The sequence below is a fragment of the Hyla sarda genome, chromosome 6 (assembly GCF_029499605.1).
Source record: "Hyla sarda isolate aHylSar1 chromosome 6, aHylSar1.hap1, whole genome shotgun sequence".
NCBI classification, from domain to species: Eukaryota; Metazoa; Chordata; class Amphibia; order Anura; family Hylidae; genus Hyla; species Hyla sarda.
This window is the reverse complement of record NC_079194.1, coordinates 38,011,212-38,028,438: the sequence shown is the minus strand read 5'-3', so window position 1 is coordinate 38,028,438 and position 17,227 is coordinate 38,011,212. Positions and strand designations below refer to the sequence as shown.

Here is a 17,227-nt window from a genome sequence, read left to right as displayed (position 1 = left end):
TAATCAAACATATAAGGGCTCAGGAAGGGAGATGCCCCACCTGATGGGATCAGAGGGGAGGGGGGGGAATGAAGTTTCCCTCCCAAGAAGCAGAGATAAGATTTAAAATGCTGGACTCAACTGTTTTTCAAGGCTGTGCCACAAGCTGACAAGACCATCCTAAGAACAGCACTCTCTCTCATGGACTGCTATATCATCATGCTGTAAGAACTTCATCTTTTGTTTTCTGAACTTGCCTTGCCAAAACTCTTTTATATATTTTTGTACCTGTATGTCATTTGTTTCTGTATTTTTATATAGTCAGCACTGTGATACCTTTTATCAGATTAAATGTTTAATTAATCAGTTCTGGTCTTTGATCTCTAAATATGAGCTCACCTTTCTGAAGGCAGCTCTGGTGGAAACATGTTTATCTAAGGGTTAATTTGGTGACTTGCTGGGACTAGCAGTGGATACCCAGAGGTCTGGCGGCTTTAACCCTTGCACCATCACACTCTCTCTAGCGTCTTAGCTGTACCGATATTGTGTGATCGTGACACACGCTCACGGTTCTTAAGTTGTTCACATGTTCAGTGCATTCATACATGCAGGTTCATACGGTTCTCACACGTAGTGTCATGCTGTTTCGTGCGGTTGTGGCCACACGCTCATAGCATGTTTACAGCATTATACTGCTCATAATACTCATACCTCATAGCGTCATACCACATATTAATTCATAGCACTCATGACGCACATGGCTCGACGGTTATACTGCACAGGTACTTGTAGCATTTATACTGCACATACACATGGCCTACATCAGGCACATACGCTTTTAGCATTGATACCGCAAGTATACTCATAGCATTATACTGCTCATAGTATCATACCACTATATGCTCATAGCATTTATACCACATATACGCTCGTTGTATTCATACCACAGACATGCTCACGTCATGTATATTGCACATATATTTGTAGCAATACACTACACGGACATTCGTAGCATTCAGTCTGTACATACGATGGTAGTGTTTATTATGCTGACACGTTGTAATACTTATTCTGCGTACATGTAGCATTCATTCTGTTATGTTCTCTGCACTAACATCCATAGCGTTTACTGCACATGGTTAATGGTATTTATTCTGCATGTTCAACCGTAGCGTCTATGGGTCAATGTCTGTTGCTACTGACTCATTCAGAGCAATCGCGTTGTTGTTTATTGTCAGGACCTGACACGTTCTCAGGTCAGATACAACCTCCTCGCTTGTATTTCATGACTATGTTATCAGTTAGTTATAGTACACATATTCAACTATCCGGCACAGGTACTCGTTCAAAGGGTGGTCATTCATTTTAGTGGCACTAATCGGCTGTTCAATACCCGGTCACCTGACTCGTTCCTTCAGGATTAGGGTTTGAATCGCGATTGTTACTGACTCACATTCAGAGCAACCAATTTCAGGAATACTCACAATGTTACCCTGTTGCCTGACTCGCCGCTGCCGGGCTCTGGTTGCCCATAGCAACCCCAGCGGCACCCCCCCCCCCAGGCTCTCAGGGCATTCAGGTGGCCCACGGTCTCAGTAGAGGGTCGGTGTAGCCACTGTCATTCAGTGGCCAGGTGCAATCATTATGTTTCGTTCATTCAGTTTTCTTCGTGTCAACATCAAAGTTCCTAAGTGCTGCTAAGGTGTGTGTAGTTACTATCAGGGAATTGGTAAAAAAAACAAAAACAAAAAAAAAAAAACTGGTTTCCGGCATATGTAAACTGACCGTTCCTGACATGTCCGCAGTACACTCATAGGGTCGTTTTTTGTTTTTGTTTTGGTGGCTTGGTACTGACACATCCTCAGAGCAGGCTGCCTTAAGTCGCACGTTCCCTCACGTTTTACTCAAGTATTTCAAAGCCAGCACGCTACCCACTTTTCTGACTCTTCTTCAGGTCAGTCACAGTCCCCATAAACACAGCAGCACATGTTTGTTATCGACCCATCTTCAGAGCAATGCCACACAGTTGACTGGTTCTGACTCTTCTTCAGAGCAGTCTCAGGGTCTGAGTGGTGAACAGTACCACGGGTCACGCCCACGTCCACAGAGCAGACCACGCAAACAACTAATTTGATTCCTTTCTAAAATAGTCTGGGTAAGGGTATCAGTGCACATGCTTGTTGCTGACACATATTCAGAGCACGGCACGTAGTCTACTGTTCCTGACTCGTCTTCAGAACCGTCTCAGTTCTTTTAGACTGTATCATATGCTTGTTGCTGACACATCTTCAGAGCAGGCCACGTAGTCTACTGTTCCTGACTCCTTTTCACAACAGTCTCAGTTCATTTAGTATTGCATTACACGTTTGTTACTGACACGTCTTCAGAGCAGGCCACGTAATTCCACTGTTCCTGACACATCTTCAGAGCAGTCGGTTGTTAAGTACGTCATCCACATGCTTGTTGCTGACACGTCTTCAGAGCAGGCCACGTAGTCTACTGTTCCTGACTGCTCTTCAGAACAGTCTCAGTTCATTTAGTATTGCATCACACGTTTGTTACTGACACTTCTTCAGAGTGGGCCACGTAATTCCACTGTTCCTGACTCATCTTCAGAACAGTCTTGGTTGTTAAGTAAGTCATCCACATACTTGTTACTGACACGTAGTCAGAGCATGCCACGTAGTCTACTGTTCCTGACTTGTCTTCAGAACAGTCTTAGTTCTTTAGTACTGTATCACATGCTTGTTACTGACACGTCTTCAGAGCAGGCCACACAGTTACGCTGTTCCTGACTCTTCAGAACAGTCTCAGTACTTATACTACAGCATCACCTACTTGTTATTTCATATGTTCCCGGAGCAGCCCACGCAAACCACTGTTCCTGACCCATTTCTCAGAATAGTCTTTAGGTAGGGGTAGCAACATTACACGCCTGTTGCTAATGCGTCCTCAGAGCAGACCATATGGTTGATTGTCCCTCACTTGTCCACAGCAGTCTTGGGCCGGAGGAAAAAAAAGAGAGAAAAAATCAGGTTAAAGGGGTAATGTCAGTTGTTACTGACTCGTTTTCAGAGCAATTTTGTAGTTTGTTATATTTGTTATGACCTGACACGTTTTCAGGTCAGATACAACCTCGTCTGTTGTATTTCTCGATTACCTTATCATTTCGTTGTAGTACACAGATTCAACTATCCGGCATAGTTGTACGCTCTCTTTTTAAGGAGGGTCGGCATTTAGTGGCAGATATATTGTATATTTATTACAGTTACATGACTCATTTCTTTAGGATCGGGGATTGAATCGTGGTTACTGCTGTCTCATTTCAGAGCAATTGATTTTGACATGGTTGTGTAGGTAATCTGACACATTTCAGATCGCATACAGTCTCACTATGGCATTTCTCACTTACGTATTATGAAAAAGAAAAGGGTTTACAAGACCTGTTACGTTACAGGCACGATGATTTCACACAGACCTGTCATGTCTACATCCTCGATGGTTTCGCGGGGACCTGTGACGAGTTCAGGCACGACTGTCACAAAGACCTGTCAGGTCTACAGGCATGATGGTTCACCTAAACACTGGTCACATCTACAGGTACGTTGCTCATGCAGGGAGCTGTCATCGGCAACTGGTCATCACTCCCAAGTCCAGTTGGGTCAGTACATTGGCCAGTTAGGTATGTCTGTTGTTACAGTCTCAATCAGGTAAGGTGCCTTCGTGAACCTTGTCAGGCGACATGATCCACACGGTCTATCAGGTAGATAGGTATTTCTTGTCATTTACCTGTCAGTTTAGTTTTGCCTCATAAATAGCAGGGGATTGGTGCTTGTCAGACCTGCCATGAAGTTAGCCGTTCCATGTCCATTTGAAGTAATGTCACAAGTAGGGATGGTAATAGGTATAGTTCAGTTACTATTTGGCAGGGAATGTTATCATTCTCAGGTCGTTTCTTTACAGATGGACGTTACTGCCACAGTTTCCAAGGTATGGTTACCACCTCTAGTAGTCACTAGTTGGTCGGGGCTACTCTCTCAGCACACTAGGTATAGTCTACTTCGGGTATGTGAAGATTGATGCTGGGTGTAGGATGTGTTATTTCAGGAATTGTATTTATCCTAGCATGGTGGCTTTTTGCCCTCTACAGGCGTGCCCTCATTGCGCGGTTATGGCACAGCTCAGACCGCTATGCTAGGGTAAGATCTTGTATAGGTATGTAAGCAATCTTTCCTGTCACTAGTACATATATGGAGCCCGAACACAAGTTTAAAGCCTGCAGGGCTGCATTTGTGAGAGGGGCGGAAGTAATCATTGCTCCCTGCACTTCCAGGTGGGTCTTATTGGGAACAGGTGGGGGCGTGTGTATATAACTCTCCCCTCTCCTACAGGGGCGGAGCACGTGTCATTTGTGGAACCCTCCCAACCCTCACTTATTTTATTCCTTCACCATAGGGCATGCCCTCTATAGGCGTGCCCTCATTGCGTGGTTATGGCACAGCTCAGACCGCTATGCTAGGGTAAGATCTTGTATAGGTATGTAGGCAATCTTTCCTGTCACTAGTACATGTATGAGGCCCGAACACAAATATATATGTGCAATACTATAAATAATCACCAAATATTCTCTATTGATTCATTAAGCCCCTGGGGGGTCAATGTGGCGGGCTTAAAAATCCAATAGGATTCATGGTTAATTCGTTTTTGATAACGGTTAGAAATTGTTTCCAGGATAGTTTCTAAATTGATAAGATGTAAATCATTAATGTCATTATTATGTACACTAGAAAAATGACGAGATACACTATGTAATAAGTTGTTTTTAACATTGGCTCTGTGTTTGCACATATGTGATCGCACAGTTTGAATCTGAGTACAGATCATGTATTGAGGACTAAGTGAATCCTCCAGATACAGTGTTGATGAATAACAAAGGGCTATAATAATAATAATTTATTTATATAGCGCCTACAGATTCCGCTATTGCACTAACTGTTTTTAAAGTGTGTATTAATATAAAGAATAATGCTCATGGGTAGTTTTTAAAGGGTATATGGGAGAAAGGGTATTTTTGGATTGCCCAAAAGGGGAATCTTTAGATATCCTTTGTAAGGCGGTGCGACGCTCTGCAATAGCGGCAGAGATACAGTGTAGCAATCTGTACTGTTCTTCCTTGGTCCTGTTCTTTTCCTTAGGCTGATGTATTGTAGATATTTCTTTATCTCTCAATACATTTGTGATCTAAGTGTAAAAAAAAAAATCACCCGCAAAAACGCCAATGTTAAAACCCACATGGCTTTTTTGTGGCACTTTTTTCACTCTCATAGAGAGCTATGGGAAATAAAACGCCGCAATTTTCCTGAAAAAATGCCATAGTCTCATTATGAGGTCATTTTTGAAAATCACCCGCTGAGGCCAAAAAAGCCAAAAAATACCAAAAGGATGAAAAAAAAAATTGCAAACTGAAAAAACTTTTTTTCAGTTCCTTGTTGACTTGCAACTAACATTTGGCTGCAGCAGAATGGGCATTTATTTTTATTTTTTTGTGGACATCGGGCCCTCATACCACCCTCATGGAGTCTTTTTCTGTCCGTTTGAGTGGACACATGCACATGCATCTCCTGGTAGCGTCTCCATGCTCTGGACACTAAACTGACAGACACAGCAAACCTTCTTGCCACAGCTCGCATTGATGTACCATCCTGGATGAGCTGCACTACCTGAGCCACTTGTGTGGGTTGTAAACACTGTCTCATGCTACCACTAGAGTGAAAGCACCGCCAGCATTCATGAGTGACCAAAACATCAGCCAGGAAGCATAGGAACTGAGAAGTGGTCTGTGGTCACCAACTGCAGAACTACTTCTTTATTGGGGTTTCTTGCTTATTGCCTATAATTTCCACCTGTTGTCTGTTCCATTTACACAACATCATGTGAAATTGATTGTCAATCAGTGTTGCTTCCTGAGTGGTCAGTGTGATTTCACAGAAGTGTGATTGAGTTACATTGTGTTGTTTAAGTGTTCCCTTTATGTTTGAGCAGTGTAGTACCAGAAGAATACTGCAGCTGCTAAATAAATGCTGACATGTCTGTACATTAAAGTATGGGACTACAAAGAGAAAACCAAAACTCAAATTATTTATTTTATTATGAAATGATTATATTTACTTCATTATCTTTCTTTTTCAGGGATCGGTGAGCAGTGTGGTCCACCACCAGTTGTACAATATGGAGACACCATAAGCTTTAACAAACCTTTCTATAGATCTGGTGAATCTGTGGAATATAAATGCCCAGAATATTATATTCTTAAAGGAAACAGGGTTGTGAGATGTTTAAATGGCGTCTGGGATGAAGCACCAGTTTGTCTAGGTATGTCCATTATACTTCATTACAGTGTGTGCACAAATGACGTAAAGGAAAGAAAATCCAATCAGTATTAGGATTATAATGCACAGAGGAAATGTTCTTTATACTCAGGGCTGTTATTATGAAAAAAAATAGTGCCAGGGCTGGAGGGTTTGAAGCAGCAGAGCCAGGGATAACAACATACACAGAAAAAGCAGGGTAGTGAATCAAGAGTCAAAGGTGGAGCCATTCAGTTATGGAGCTTTTTGTGGTCATGACCATGAAAATAGTATATTCATACAAATAGGGACTATGGCAAGTCATTGTATGATTTCTACTGTGTGTTCACACAAAAAAGAATTATTCATATATCTATCTATCTATCTAGCTGCATGCTGAAATTGAGGTAGAGATGTGTACTGTCCTTCCTTACCTTTCCTTGCAGCTCAATATATCGAACAAAATGTGTATCACAAGCTAACTAGCTAACATGTTTTCACATGTGTCATTGGACGCATGAGTATGACAGATATTATTTAGCATCTACCTAGTATGGGACACAATTTGATGACATGTAACACTAGCTCTGCATTGATTGGTTATATTGATTGTGAGGAGATTCCTGATTGGCAAGTAGATGTAATTATTTGTAAGTCAGATGGCTCTCTGCCCCTGCGTGTCCGATGACGTCACTCGCACATGCGCAGAAGATCCTGTACAGAGATAAACAATCTACGCATGCACAATCAGCAGCCATTAGGATCGTACCAAGAATGTATCAGGGCAGGGATGCACCTGTGCAGTAAGTTGCCACTTAATAAAATAATATATTATAAATACTATAATAAAGTGTATAGGTAATGTCACACACATAATTTACATTGAATAAACAGAACTGTGGTAAGTGTAAAAAGAAGAACCACGGACCACTTAATAAATTCACCACGGATAATGTGAACATATAGGGGGACATTTACTAACCTAGTCTATTCTGGGTATGCTTATAGCGTATGTGGTAGTCTCCTGTCTATCGTGCTCCTAATTTATCAAAGGTCTCACAGCCCTTGATAAATTCTGTGCTCAGACTTCAGGGTCTACAGCTCAAACTGCATTTAGACCTGCTCCAACATGGTCTGACATTTCAGTGTATTTTGGGCAGATGCGACTTGTCGCACAAAAGTCGCACTTGATAAATTCAGCACCAATGCATTTTCTAATGCATTTCCGTCTAAAATAGACTTGCATGCATCATTTTCTAAAAATCCTCTACAGCAAAAGTCGCAGAAAAGTGGCACATATTTAGACTGCGACTTTCTGTGTGACAAATTTAGACAGGAAAAACCAGTCTAAATCCTTTGATAAATCTCCCCCATATATGGCGAAAAATACGGTAAATTTTATGCAATGTGTATTTTTTTGAAAATGTAAAATATGTTAGATATAGATAGTTACATGTTTTACACTTGTGTTAACCCAGTGTTTCTTTTTCCCAACGAACCAGGGTGCCTCTAGCATGTTGGGAGTTGTAGTTGTGCAACAGCTAGAGGCACCCTGGTTTGTTGGCAAACAATGCGCTAACCTATTTCTGTTTTTTATTTCCCGGTTTTAAATTTCCCTCTCCCTACTCAGTAGGTTAATGAAATGCATAGTTAATTGCCGTGGGAATTTTTTTTTTTTATTGATAAAACCACAAAGGGTAATTATCAAATTATGTCTGTGGTTTTGTCAATAAAAGATTTTCCCACGGCAATTAACTATGCATTTCATTAACCTACTAACCCAGTTCAGTAAAGAGAGAGGGAAATTTAACCCCTTAAGGACTCAGGGTTTTTCAGTTTTTGCACTTTCGTTTTTTCTTCCTTACCTTTTAAAAATCATAACCCTTTCAATTTTCCACCTAAAAATCCATATTATGGCTTATTTTTTGCATCACCAATTCTACTTTGCAGTGACAGTCATTTTACCCAAAAATTCAAGGCGAAACGGAAAAAAAATCATTGTGCGACAAAATTGAAGAAAAAACGCCATTTTGTAAATTTTGAGGGCTTCCGTTTCTACGCAGTGCATATTTTGGTAAAAATGACACCTTATCATTATTCTGTAGGTCCATACGGTTAAAATGTTATCCTACTTATATAGGTTTGATTTTGTCGCACTTCTGGAAAAAAAATCATAACTACATGCAGGAAAATTTATACGTTTAACCCCTTAAGGACCGGAGGTTTTTCCGTTTTTGCATTTTCGTTTTTTGCTCCTTGCCTTTAAAAAATCATAACTCTTTCAAATTTACACCTAAAAATCCATATGATGGCTTATTTTTTGCGCAACCAATTCTACTTTGTAATGACGTCAGTCATTTTGCCCAAAAATCTATGGTGAAGCTGGAAAAAAAATCATTGTGCGACAAAATTTAAACAAAAAACGCTGTTTTGTAACTTTTGGGGGCTTCCGTTTCTACGTAGTACATTTTTCGGTAAAAATGACACCTGATATGTATTCTGTAGGTCCATACGATTAAAATGATACCCTACTTATATAGGTTTGATTTTGTCGGACTTCTGGAAAAAATCATAACTACATGCAGGAAAATTAATACGTTTAAAATTGTCATCTTCTGACCCCTATAACTTTTTTATTTTTCCGTGTATGGGGCGGTATGAGGGCTCATTTTTTGCGCCGTGATCTGAAGTTTTTAACGGTACCATTTTTGCATTGATAGGACTTATTGATCGCTTTTTATTCATTTTTTCATGATATAAAAAGTGACCAAAAATGCACTATTTTGGACTTTGGAATTTTTTTGCGCGCACGCCATTGACCGTGCGGTTTAATTAACGATATATTTTTATAATTCGGACATTTCCGCACGCGGCGATACCATTTATGTTTATTTTTATTTTTATTTACACTGTGTTTTTTCTTTTATGGGAAAAGGGGGGTGATTCAAACTTTTAATAGGGAAGGGGTTAAATGATGTTTATTCACTTTTTTTTTGCACTTTTTTTTTGCAGTGTTATAGGTCCCATAGGGACCTATAACACTGCACACACTGATCTTTTACATTGATCACTGGTTTCTCATAAGAAACCAGTGATCGATGATTCTGCCGCATGATTGCTCATGCCTGGATCTCAGGCACTGAGCAGTCATTCGGCGATCGGACAGCGAGGAGGCAGGTAGGGGCCCTCCCGCTGTCCTGTCAGCTGTTCGGGATGCCGCGATTTCACCGCGGCTATCCCGAACAGCCCACTGAGCTAGCCGGCATGCTTTCGGTTTCACTTTAGACGCGGCGTTCAACTTTGAACGCCGCGTCTAAAGGGTTAATAGCGCGCGGCACAGCGATCAATGCCGCGCGCTATTAGCCACGGGTCCCGGCCGTTGTTAGAGGCCGGGCCCGACCCGCTATGACGCGGGGCCACGCCGTGGCCCCGCGTTATAGATCGGGAGTGGACACATGACGTTCCAGTACGTCATGTGTCCTTAAGGGGTTAAAAATGTCATCTTCTGACCCCTATAACTTTTTTATTTTTCCACCTACAGGGCGGTATGAGGACTAATGTTTTGCGCCGTGATCTGAAGTTTTTATCGGTATGATTTTTGTTTTGATCGGACTTTTTGATCACTTTTTATTCATTTTTTAATGGTATAAAAAGTGACCAAAAACACGCTTTTTTGGACTTTGTTTTTTTTTTGCCCGTACGCCATTGACCGTGTGGTTTAATTCATGATATATTTTTATAGTTCGGACATTTACGCACACGGCAATACCACATATGTTTGTTTGTTTTTTATTTACACTGTTTTATTTTTTTTATGGGAAAAGGGGGTGATTCAAACTTTTATTAGGGAAAGGGTTAAATGACCTTTATTAACACTTATTTTTTGCAGTGTTATAGGTCCCATAGGCCTATAACCCTGCACACACTGATCTCTCATGCTGATCACTGGCGTATATTAACACGCCTGTGATCAGTGTTATCGGCGCTTGACTGCTCCTGCCTAGATCTCAGGCAGGAGCAGTCATTCATTGATCGGACACCAAGGAGGCAGGTAAGGACCCTCCCGGTGTCCTGTAAGCTGTTCGGGACGCCTCGATTTCACCGCGGCGGTCCAGAACAGCCCGACTGAGCAGCCGGGATACTTTCACTTCAGACGCGGCGGTAAGCTTTGATCGCCGCATCTGAAGGGTTAATACAGGGCATCACCGCAATCGGTGAGGTTCTGTATTAGCCGCGGGTCCCGACCATTGATACCCGCCGTGACCGACCCGATATGACGCGGGGACACCGCGTGACCCCGCGGCATATCGCTGGAGCCGGCGGAGGATGTAAATATACGTCCTGCGTCGTTAAGGAGTTAAAAAAGAAAAAACAGAAATCGGTAACTTAGCGCATTGTTTGCCAACGAACCAGGGTGCCTCCGGCTGTTGCAAAACTGCAACTCCCAGCATGCCCAGACTGCCTTTGGCTGTAAGGGCATGCTGGGTGTTGTAGTTTTGCAACAGCTTGGAGGCACCCTGGTTTGTTGGGTAACAGAAACACTGGGTTAGCGCAAGTGTAAAACATGTATCTAACATATTTTACATGTTAAAAAAAAAATACACATTACATAAAAATGTATTAACAGTAAGTAAATATTAAAATCACATATTTTACTATGAATATCTACATGACATGTTATACATAAATCACCCGTCAATCAAGCACAATCATTCATGCAGCATTCATTCATTTATTCATTCATTCAACATTGCATTATGTATTAATAAATCACATAAAATTATACATTATCTTACCTGTCTTCTAATGTTCTGATCTCCGCGGGTCTCTTCTTTTCCATGCATCCGCTCCCGATAATGGTCCCTTGCTTCTAAGTGAAAATGAATTTTGTTTTTGACGAATTTAACAAAAATTTAATTAGTTTTTCACAATTTCGTAGGCATGTACAATTCATTTGTTACGGGGGGGCGTAGCCTAGCCGCGAACCACAGCAGTCGCATGCTCTCTTAGCTCCGCTGTGAGACGCTCAGGGACGCACTTTAGAACTCCCTTAGCAGCTGCAAAATGGGCAAATACGTCTGGCTAAATTCTTAAATAAAAAGGGTATGGGCTCCCGGCGGGAGCACGCAAGATGGTGTTGGCACCATCTTCCCTACACGAGGCCGGAGATGACTCAGACAGAGACAGCGCGGCGAGTTACTACACCGACCAGCTTACCCCGGTGCTGATGAAATCGCTGATGAGGAAAACGCTGACGCAAGCCTTCAAGCCTGTCCTCGCAGATTAACGCAGATTAAGTCTGAAGTGCAACACGTAGGCCACAGGGTTTAGGCCCTTGAGTCCAAGTACACGGACCTCCATACGTGCACCTCTGCCCTAGCGGCTCGCGCAAACGAGCAAACTGCACACCTGAACAAAGCTTTCGCCATGCTGGAAGATCAGGAAAGTAGGAGCAGACAAAGAAACGTCAGGATCAAGGGGCTCCCAGAGAGCTGGGCTGCTGAAGCCTTACCTCGAGTTGCTGCAGAACTCTTCGCATCTCTACTGGGTGAAGAGAGAGCCTCCAGGATTACAGTGGAGCGGATCCATAGAGCGGTGAGGCCCCGACCCCTGCCGGGAGAGCCCCCTCGGGACATTATTTGTGGCATCTTGTCCTTCGTGGACACACTGGCGATTCTAACGACTGCGAGAGAGCAGAGACCCATCCGCTATGACGGTGCTGAACTTCAGTGCTATCAAGATCTCGCTCCCTCAACTCTGGCCAAACGCTGCATACTGAAACCCTTCTTAGAGGCGCTCCGCGCTAAAACCTACAATACGCCTGGTTATACCCCTTCAGAATATCAGTGCGGAAAAATGGGCGCCGCATCATCATACATACCCTCGATGACCTCGAGGGAGCGTGGTCGGCACTCGACATGGAACCGCTACAGATCCCTTCATGGCTTCTGATCAGAGGCTTCCCCGCTCCCAGCTCTCCCAATGCAAGAACCCTGGAAGCTGGTCTCGAAGATCAAGTCCCCGAAGAACCACAACAATAAGAAGACCCCAGTGATGGGTGCTCCGCCTCGGGTACAGTGAGTACTACCTGACCCCATGCTGATTGTTATTCTGCACCCTCTTGGGTGAAAGACTTTCTACTGCACTCTCCCGGCTCTATTACATTACTCACTGACCGTGCCGGAGTACGGGACATAGAAGTGCCTTGTTTTGCCTTAAAGGGGCACTCCGCCCCTAGACATCTTATCCCCTATCCAAAGGATAGGGGATAAGATGTCAGACCGCCACGGTCCCACTGCTGGAGACCCCTGGGATCCCCGCTGCGGCACCGAGTTCGCTCTGTGCGTAATGACGGGCGATACAGGGGCCGGAGCAGCGTGACATCATGGCGCCACCCCTCGTGACATAACGGCCCGTCCCCTTAATGCAAGTCTATGGGAGGGGGCGTGACAACTGCCACGCCTCCTCCCATAGACATGTATTGAAAGGGGCGGGGCGTGACGTAACTATGCTCCGGCCCCTGTACTGCCCATCATTACGTGCAGAGCGAACTCGCTCTGTGCTGTAATGATAGCGCGGTGCCGCAGCAGGGATCCCAGGGGTCCCCAGCAGCGGGACCGCGGCGATCTGACATCTTTTCACCTATCCTTTGGATAGGGGATAAGATGTCTAGGGGCGGAGTACCCCTTTAAGACTTTTTACACTTCAACCCACCGTTACTGTTTGTTGACTGTTCTCTACTTACCTCCATAACTGGATGGACTATGCAACGTGTTCACCCTCCTCCCTGATGTGACCAGTAGTCACCCCCGGACATCTGGCTGATTTCTGACCCCATCACTTCGCTGACCCTGAGACTTTCGCCCTCAAGTAGCCATTGTCTTGTGACAATTCTGCCTTGGCCTCCGCTGCAAATTATATGGAGTCTGCATGATACGCTATCCCTGTGGTCTTGGGAGTTGGATCATCGGCTCCTTACCTCAACCTGTCTACCCTCTTCGGACCACTGGGTCCTCAAAACCCTTGATGATCTCCGTCTCTATGCTGAAGGCCCAATTATATTAGGTAGAGACTTCAATATAGCTCTAAACCCCTTGGTGGACACCACCCTCAGTAGATCTACTATTTCTCAGTCTGCCCTGCGCAAGCTCCATTCCACTCTGCATGATATGCACCTAATAGACGCTTGGAGGACCCTACACCCAACTACATAGTTACATAGTTACATAGTTACATAGTTAGTATGGTTGAAAAAAGACATACGTCCATCAAGTCCAACCAGGGAATTGAAGGGAAGGGTGTAAGGGGATAAGGGAAAGGGATGTAGTTTTATAATTCTGCATAAGCATTAATGTTATTTTGTTCCAGGAATGTATCTAACCCTGTTTTAAAGCTGTTAATTGTTCCTGCTGTGACCAGTTCCTGAGGTAGACCGTTCCATAAATTCACAGTCCTCACGGTAAAGAAGGCGTGTCGCCCCTTTAGACTAAACCTTTTCTTCTCCAGACGGAGGGAGTGCCCCCTCGTCCTTTGGGGGGGTTAAACCTGGAACAGTTTTTCTCCATATTTTTTGTATGGGCCATTTATATACTTATATACGTTTATCATATCCCCCCTTAAACGTCTCTTCTCAAGACTAAACAATTGTAACTCCTTTAATCGCTCCTCATAGCTAAGATGTTCCATGCCCCATATTAGTTTAGTCGCGCGTCTCTGCACACTTTCCAACTCCGCAGTGTCCCTTTTATGAACAGGCGACCAAAACTGAACAGCATATTCCAGGTGAGGCCGTACCAATGCTTTATAAAGGGGGAGTATTATGTCCCTGTCCCTTGAGTGGATGCCTCTTTTTATACATGACAATATCCTGCCGGCTTTGGAAGCAGCAGCCTGACATTGCATGCTATTCTGTAGTCTGTGATCTACAAGTACACCCAGATCCTTCTCTACCAGTGACTCTGCCAGTTTAATCCCCCTAAGACATACGATGCATGCATGTTCTTAGTACCCAGATGCATAACTTTACATTTATCCAAATTGAACCTCATTTGCCAAGTGGATGCCCAGGCACTTAGTCTATCCAAGTCATCTTGTAAGTTATGCACATCCTCTATAGACTGTACCGTGCTACAAAGCTTGGTGTCATCTGCAAAGATAGAAACAGAGCTGTTAATACCATCCTCTATATCATTGATAAATAAATTAAACAACAGCGGGCCCAGTACTGAACCTTGGGGTACACCACTAATTACCGGGGACTAATCAGAATACGAATCATTGACCACCACTCTCTGGGTACGATCCATGAGCCAGTGTTCAATCCAGTTACAAACTAAAATTTCCAAGCCCAAAGACCTTAACTTACCTGTCAGACGTCTGTGAGGGACAGTATCAAACGCTTTGGCAAAATCCAGAAACACTATATCCACAGCCATTCCTCTGTCAAGGCTTCTACTCACCTCTTCATAAAAGCAAATTAGATTGGTTTGACAACTTCTATCCTTAGTAAACCCATGCTGGCTATCACTTATAATACTATTATCTCCTATGTATTCCTATATGTAATCCCTTATAATTCCTTCAAACAATTTACCCACAATGCACGTTAGACTTACCGGTCTATAATTGCCTGGCGAAGACCTAGAGCCCTTCTTGAAGATTGGCACCACATTAGCCTTGCGCCAGTCCCTTGGCACAATACCAGACACCAGAGAATCTCTAAATATCATGAACAGGGGTACTGATATTACTGAACTTGCCTCTCTAAGAACTCTTGGGTGTAGTCCATCCGGCCCTGGAGATTTGCTTACATTTACTTTACTTAACTTACCTTGTACCATCTCTACATTAATCCAGTTCAGTACATTACATGATGTGTTACCAGCACTGACCTGGCCAATGTCAGCTCCTTTTTCCATAGTGTATACAGAACTAAAGAACCCATTCAGTAGCTCCGCCTTCTCTTGATCACCCGTGACAACCTCTCCATTATCATTATTAAGGGGTCATAGATGCTCTGTCCTTGTTTTTTTTGTAAAAAATAATAAAAAAATATATTTAGGATTAGTTTTGCTTTCTTTGGCCACCTGTCTCTCATTTTGAATTTTTGCTGTTTTTATTTCATTTTTACAGATTTTATTAAGCTTCTTGTACTGTTTAAATGTTATAGCTGACCCATCAGATTTGAATTTTTTGAAGGATATTTTTTTGTTGTTTATTGCTCTTTTAACATAATTTGTCAGCCATGTAGGATTTAGTTTTAATCGTTTATATTTGTTCCCCTTTGGTATATATTTAGCTGTATAGTTATTTAGAGTTGATTTAAAGATGTCCCATTTATCTTCTGTATCAGTATTTGAGAACACCTCCCCCAGTCTATGTCCTATAGTGCAGCTCTCAGCCCAGGGAAATTTGCCTTTTTAAATGGCTGGTCACGGCAATGGAGACGTTGCGCCAACATCTCAAGGCTACATGAGCCCTGTGGGGGCCCTGTGGGGGCTGCAGAGCAGAGCACAGTTTAGGTTGGATGAGATGGCCGGTGTTTCTAGTCATCGGACAGTAGAGTAGGAGCAGGGGCAGCCAGAGAAGCTGGAGGGTTATGAGGAAGGCGAAACAGAGGACCCAGACACACCGTGGCAGTATGCAGTGGAGATGGAGGCAGGTAGTCCCTCCGAGTCACTGGTGCAAATGGCACGATTCATGCTCAGTTGCTTGCGTAGTGACCCCCGAATTGTCAAAATTCATCAGCTGGATGACTTCTGGATCTCCACCTTATTAGACCCTCGCTACCGTCCCAGAATGAGGGCCTTTTTTACACCCACTGAGAGGGAGGGAAAACTGACCTACTACAGAGAGATTCTACGTAGTCAGTTGGCCAATGCCTATTGGTCACATGGTCCATCCACTCGCAGGTCTTACTCGGGGGGCCCTCTGCGCTCACCTTCCACTGCCATGGCTGTTGGGGAGGGGTGGCAGGAGCAGTACCAGCTCAATCAGCAGCAGCCTAAGTCCACAGTCATTCATGAGTAGCTTTCTTCACATGCATAGTGAAGCTACTCATCAGCAGCAGGTAGACATGGAGCAGGACCTGAACCAGCAGGTGGTGGCATACCTTGACATGACCATGCCAACAACCATTGAAGATCCGCTGGACTTCTGGGCAGCCAAACTTGATTTATGGCCGCAACTAGCAGAGTTTGCCCTGGAAAAGCTGTCCTGCCCGGCCAGTAGTGTGACAATAAGAGCAGGTGTTTATTGCAGCCGGGGCCATAGTCACCCCAAGGCAAACTCGTCTGTCCACTAAAAATGTGGAGAGACTGATGTTTGTCAAGATGAATCAGGGATGGATCAGCCAGGATTTCCAGCCAACAATGCCAGATGCCTCAGAGTAGATTGACTATGCTGCTACACCAACATTTCCCAATTATGGTTGGTTATGAAACCCTCTTGGGTTATCAATTAGGGTTATGAAACCCTCTTTGGTACTGCCATGGCCTTCTCCTGGCTCATCCTGTGTCTTTCAGGAACTACTTGACTCCCTGATGCCTCAGACTTTGGGCCTTCAATTTTTGGATGTTTAGCAGTAGGTAAATACATGCTTAATGCAAATTTCAACATTGATCTTTAAATGTAAGGGGTTACGAAACCCTCTTGGGTACTGCGAATGCCTGCTCCTGACTCATCCTGTGTCTTTCAGGAACTACTTGCCTCACTGACGCTTCTGGCCTTGGGCCTTTAATTTTTGGAAGTTTAGCAGTAGCTAATACATGCTTAATGCAAATTTCAACAATGATCTTTAAATTCTCTGCGCTCTGCTAGTGCCTTCTCCTACCCCACCTGGGCTGATCCGAGGACCTCACTAAACCATCCAATCGGTAGTAGAGACATGCGGTGTGTACAAA

General features: G+C 43.6%; 1 protein-coding gene across 3 annotated transcripts in view; it reads left to right on the top strand.

Moving 5' to 3' along the window:
* The window catches only part of LOC130275495 (coagulation factor XIII B chain-like), a 131,026-nt gene that overhangs the window by 46,902 nt on the left and 66,897 nt on the right, over positions 1 to 17,227 (top strand). For all 3 annotated transcript variants that reach the window (XM_056523541.1, XM_056523542.1, XM_056523543.1), the window contains exon 2: positions 6,169 to 6,351. In XM_056523541.1, the coding sequence (XP_056379516.1) occupies positions 6,169 to 6,351 (183 nt within the window). The remainder of the gene's footprint in view (positions 1 to 6,168; positions 6,352 to 17,227) is intronic.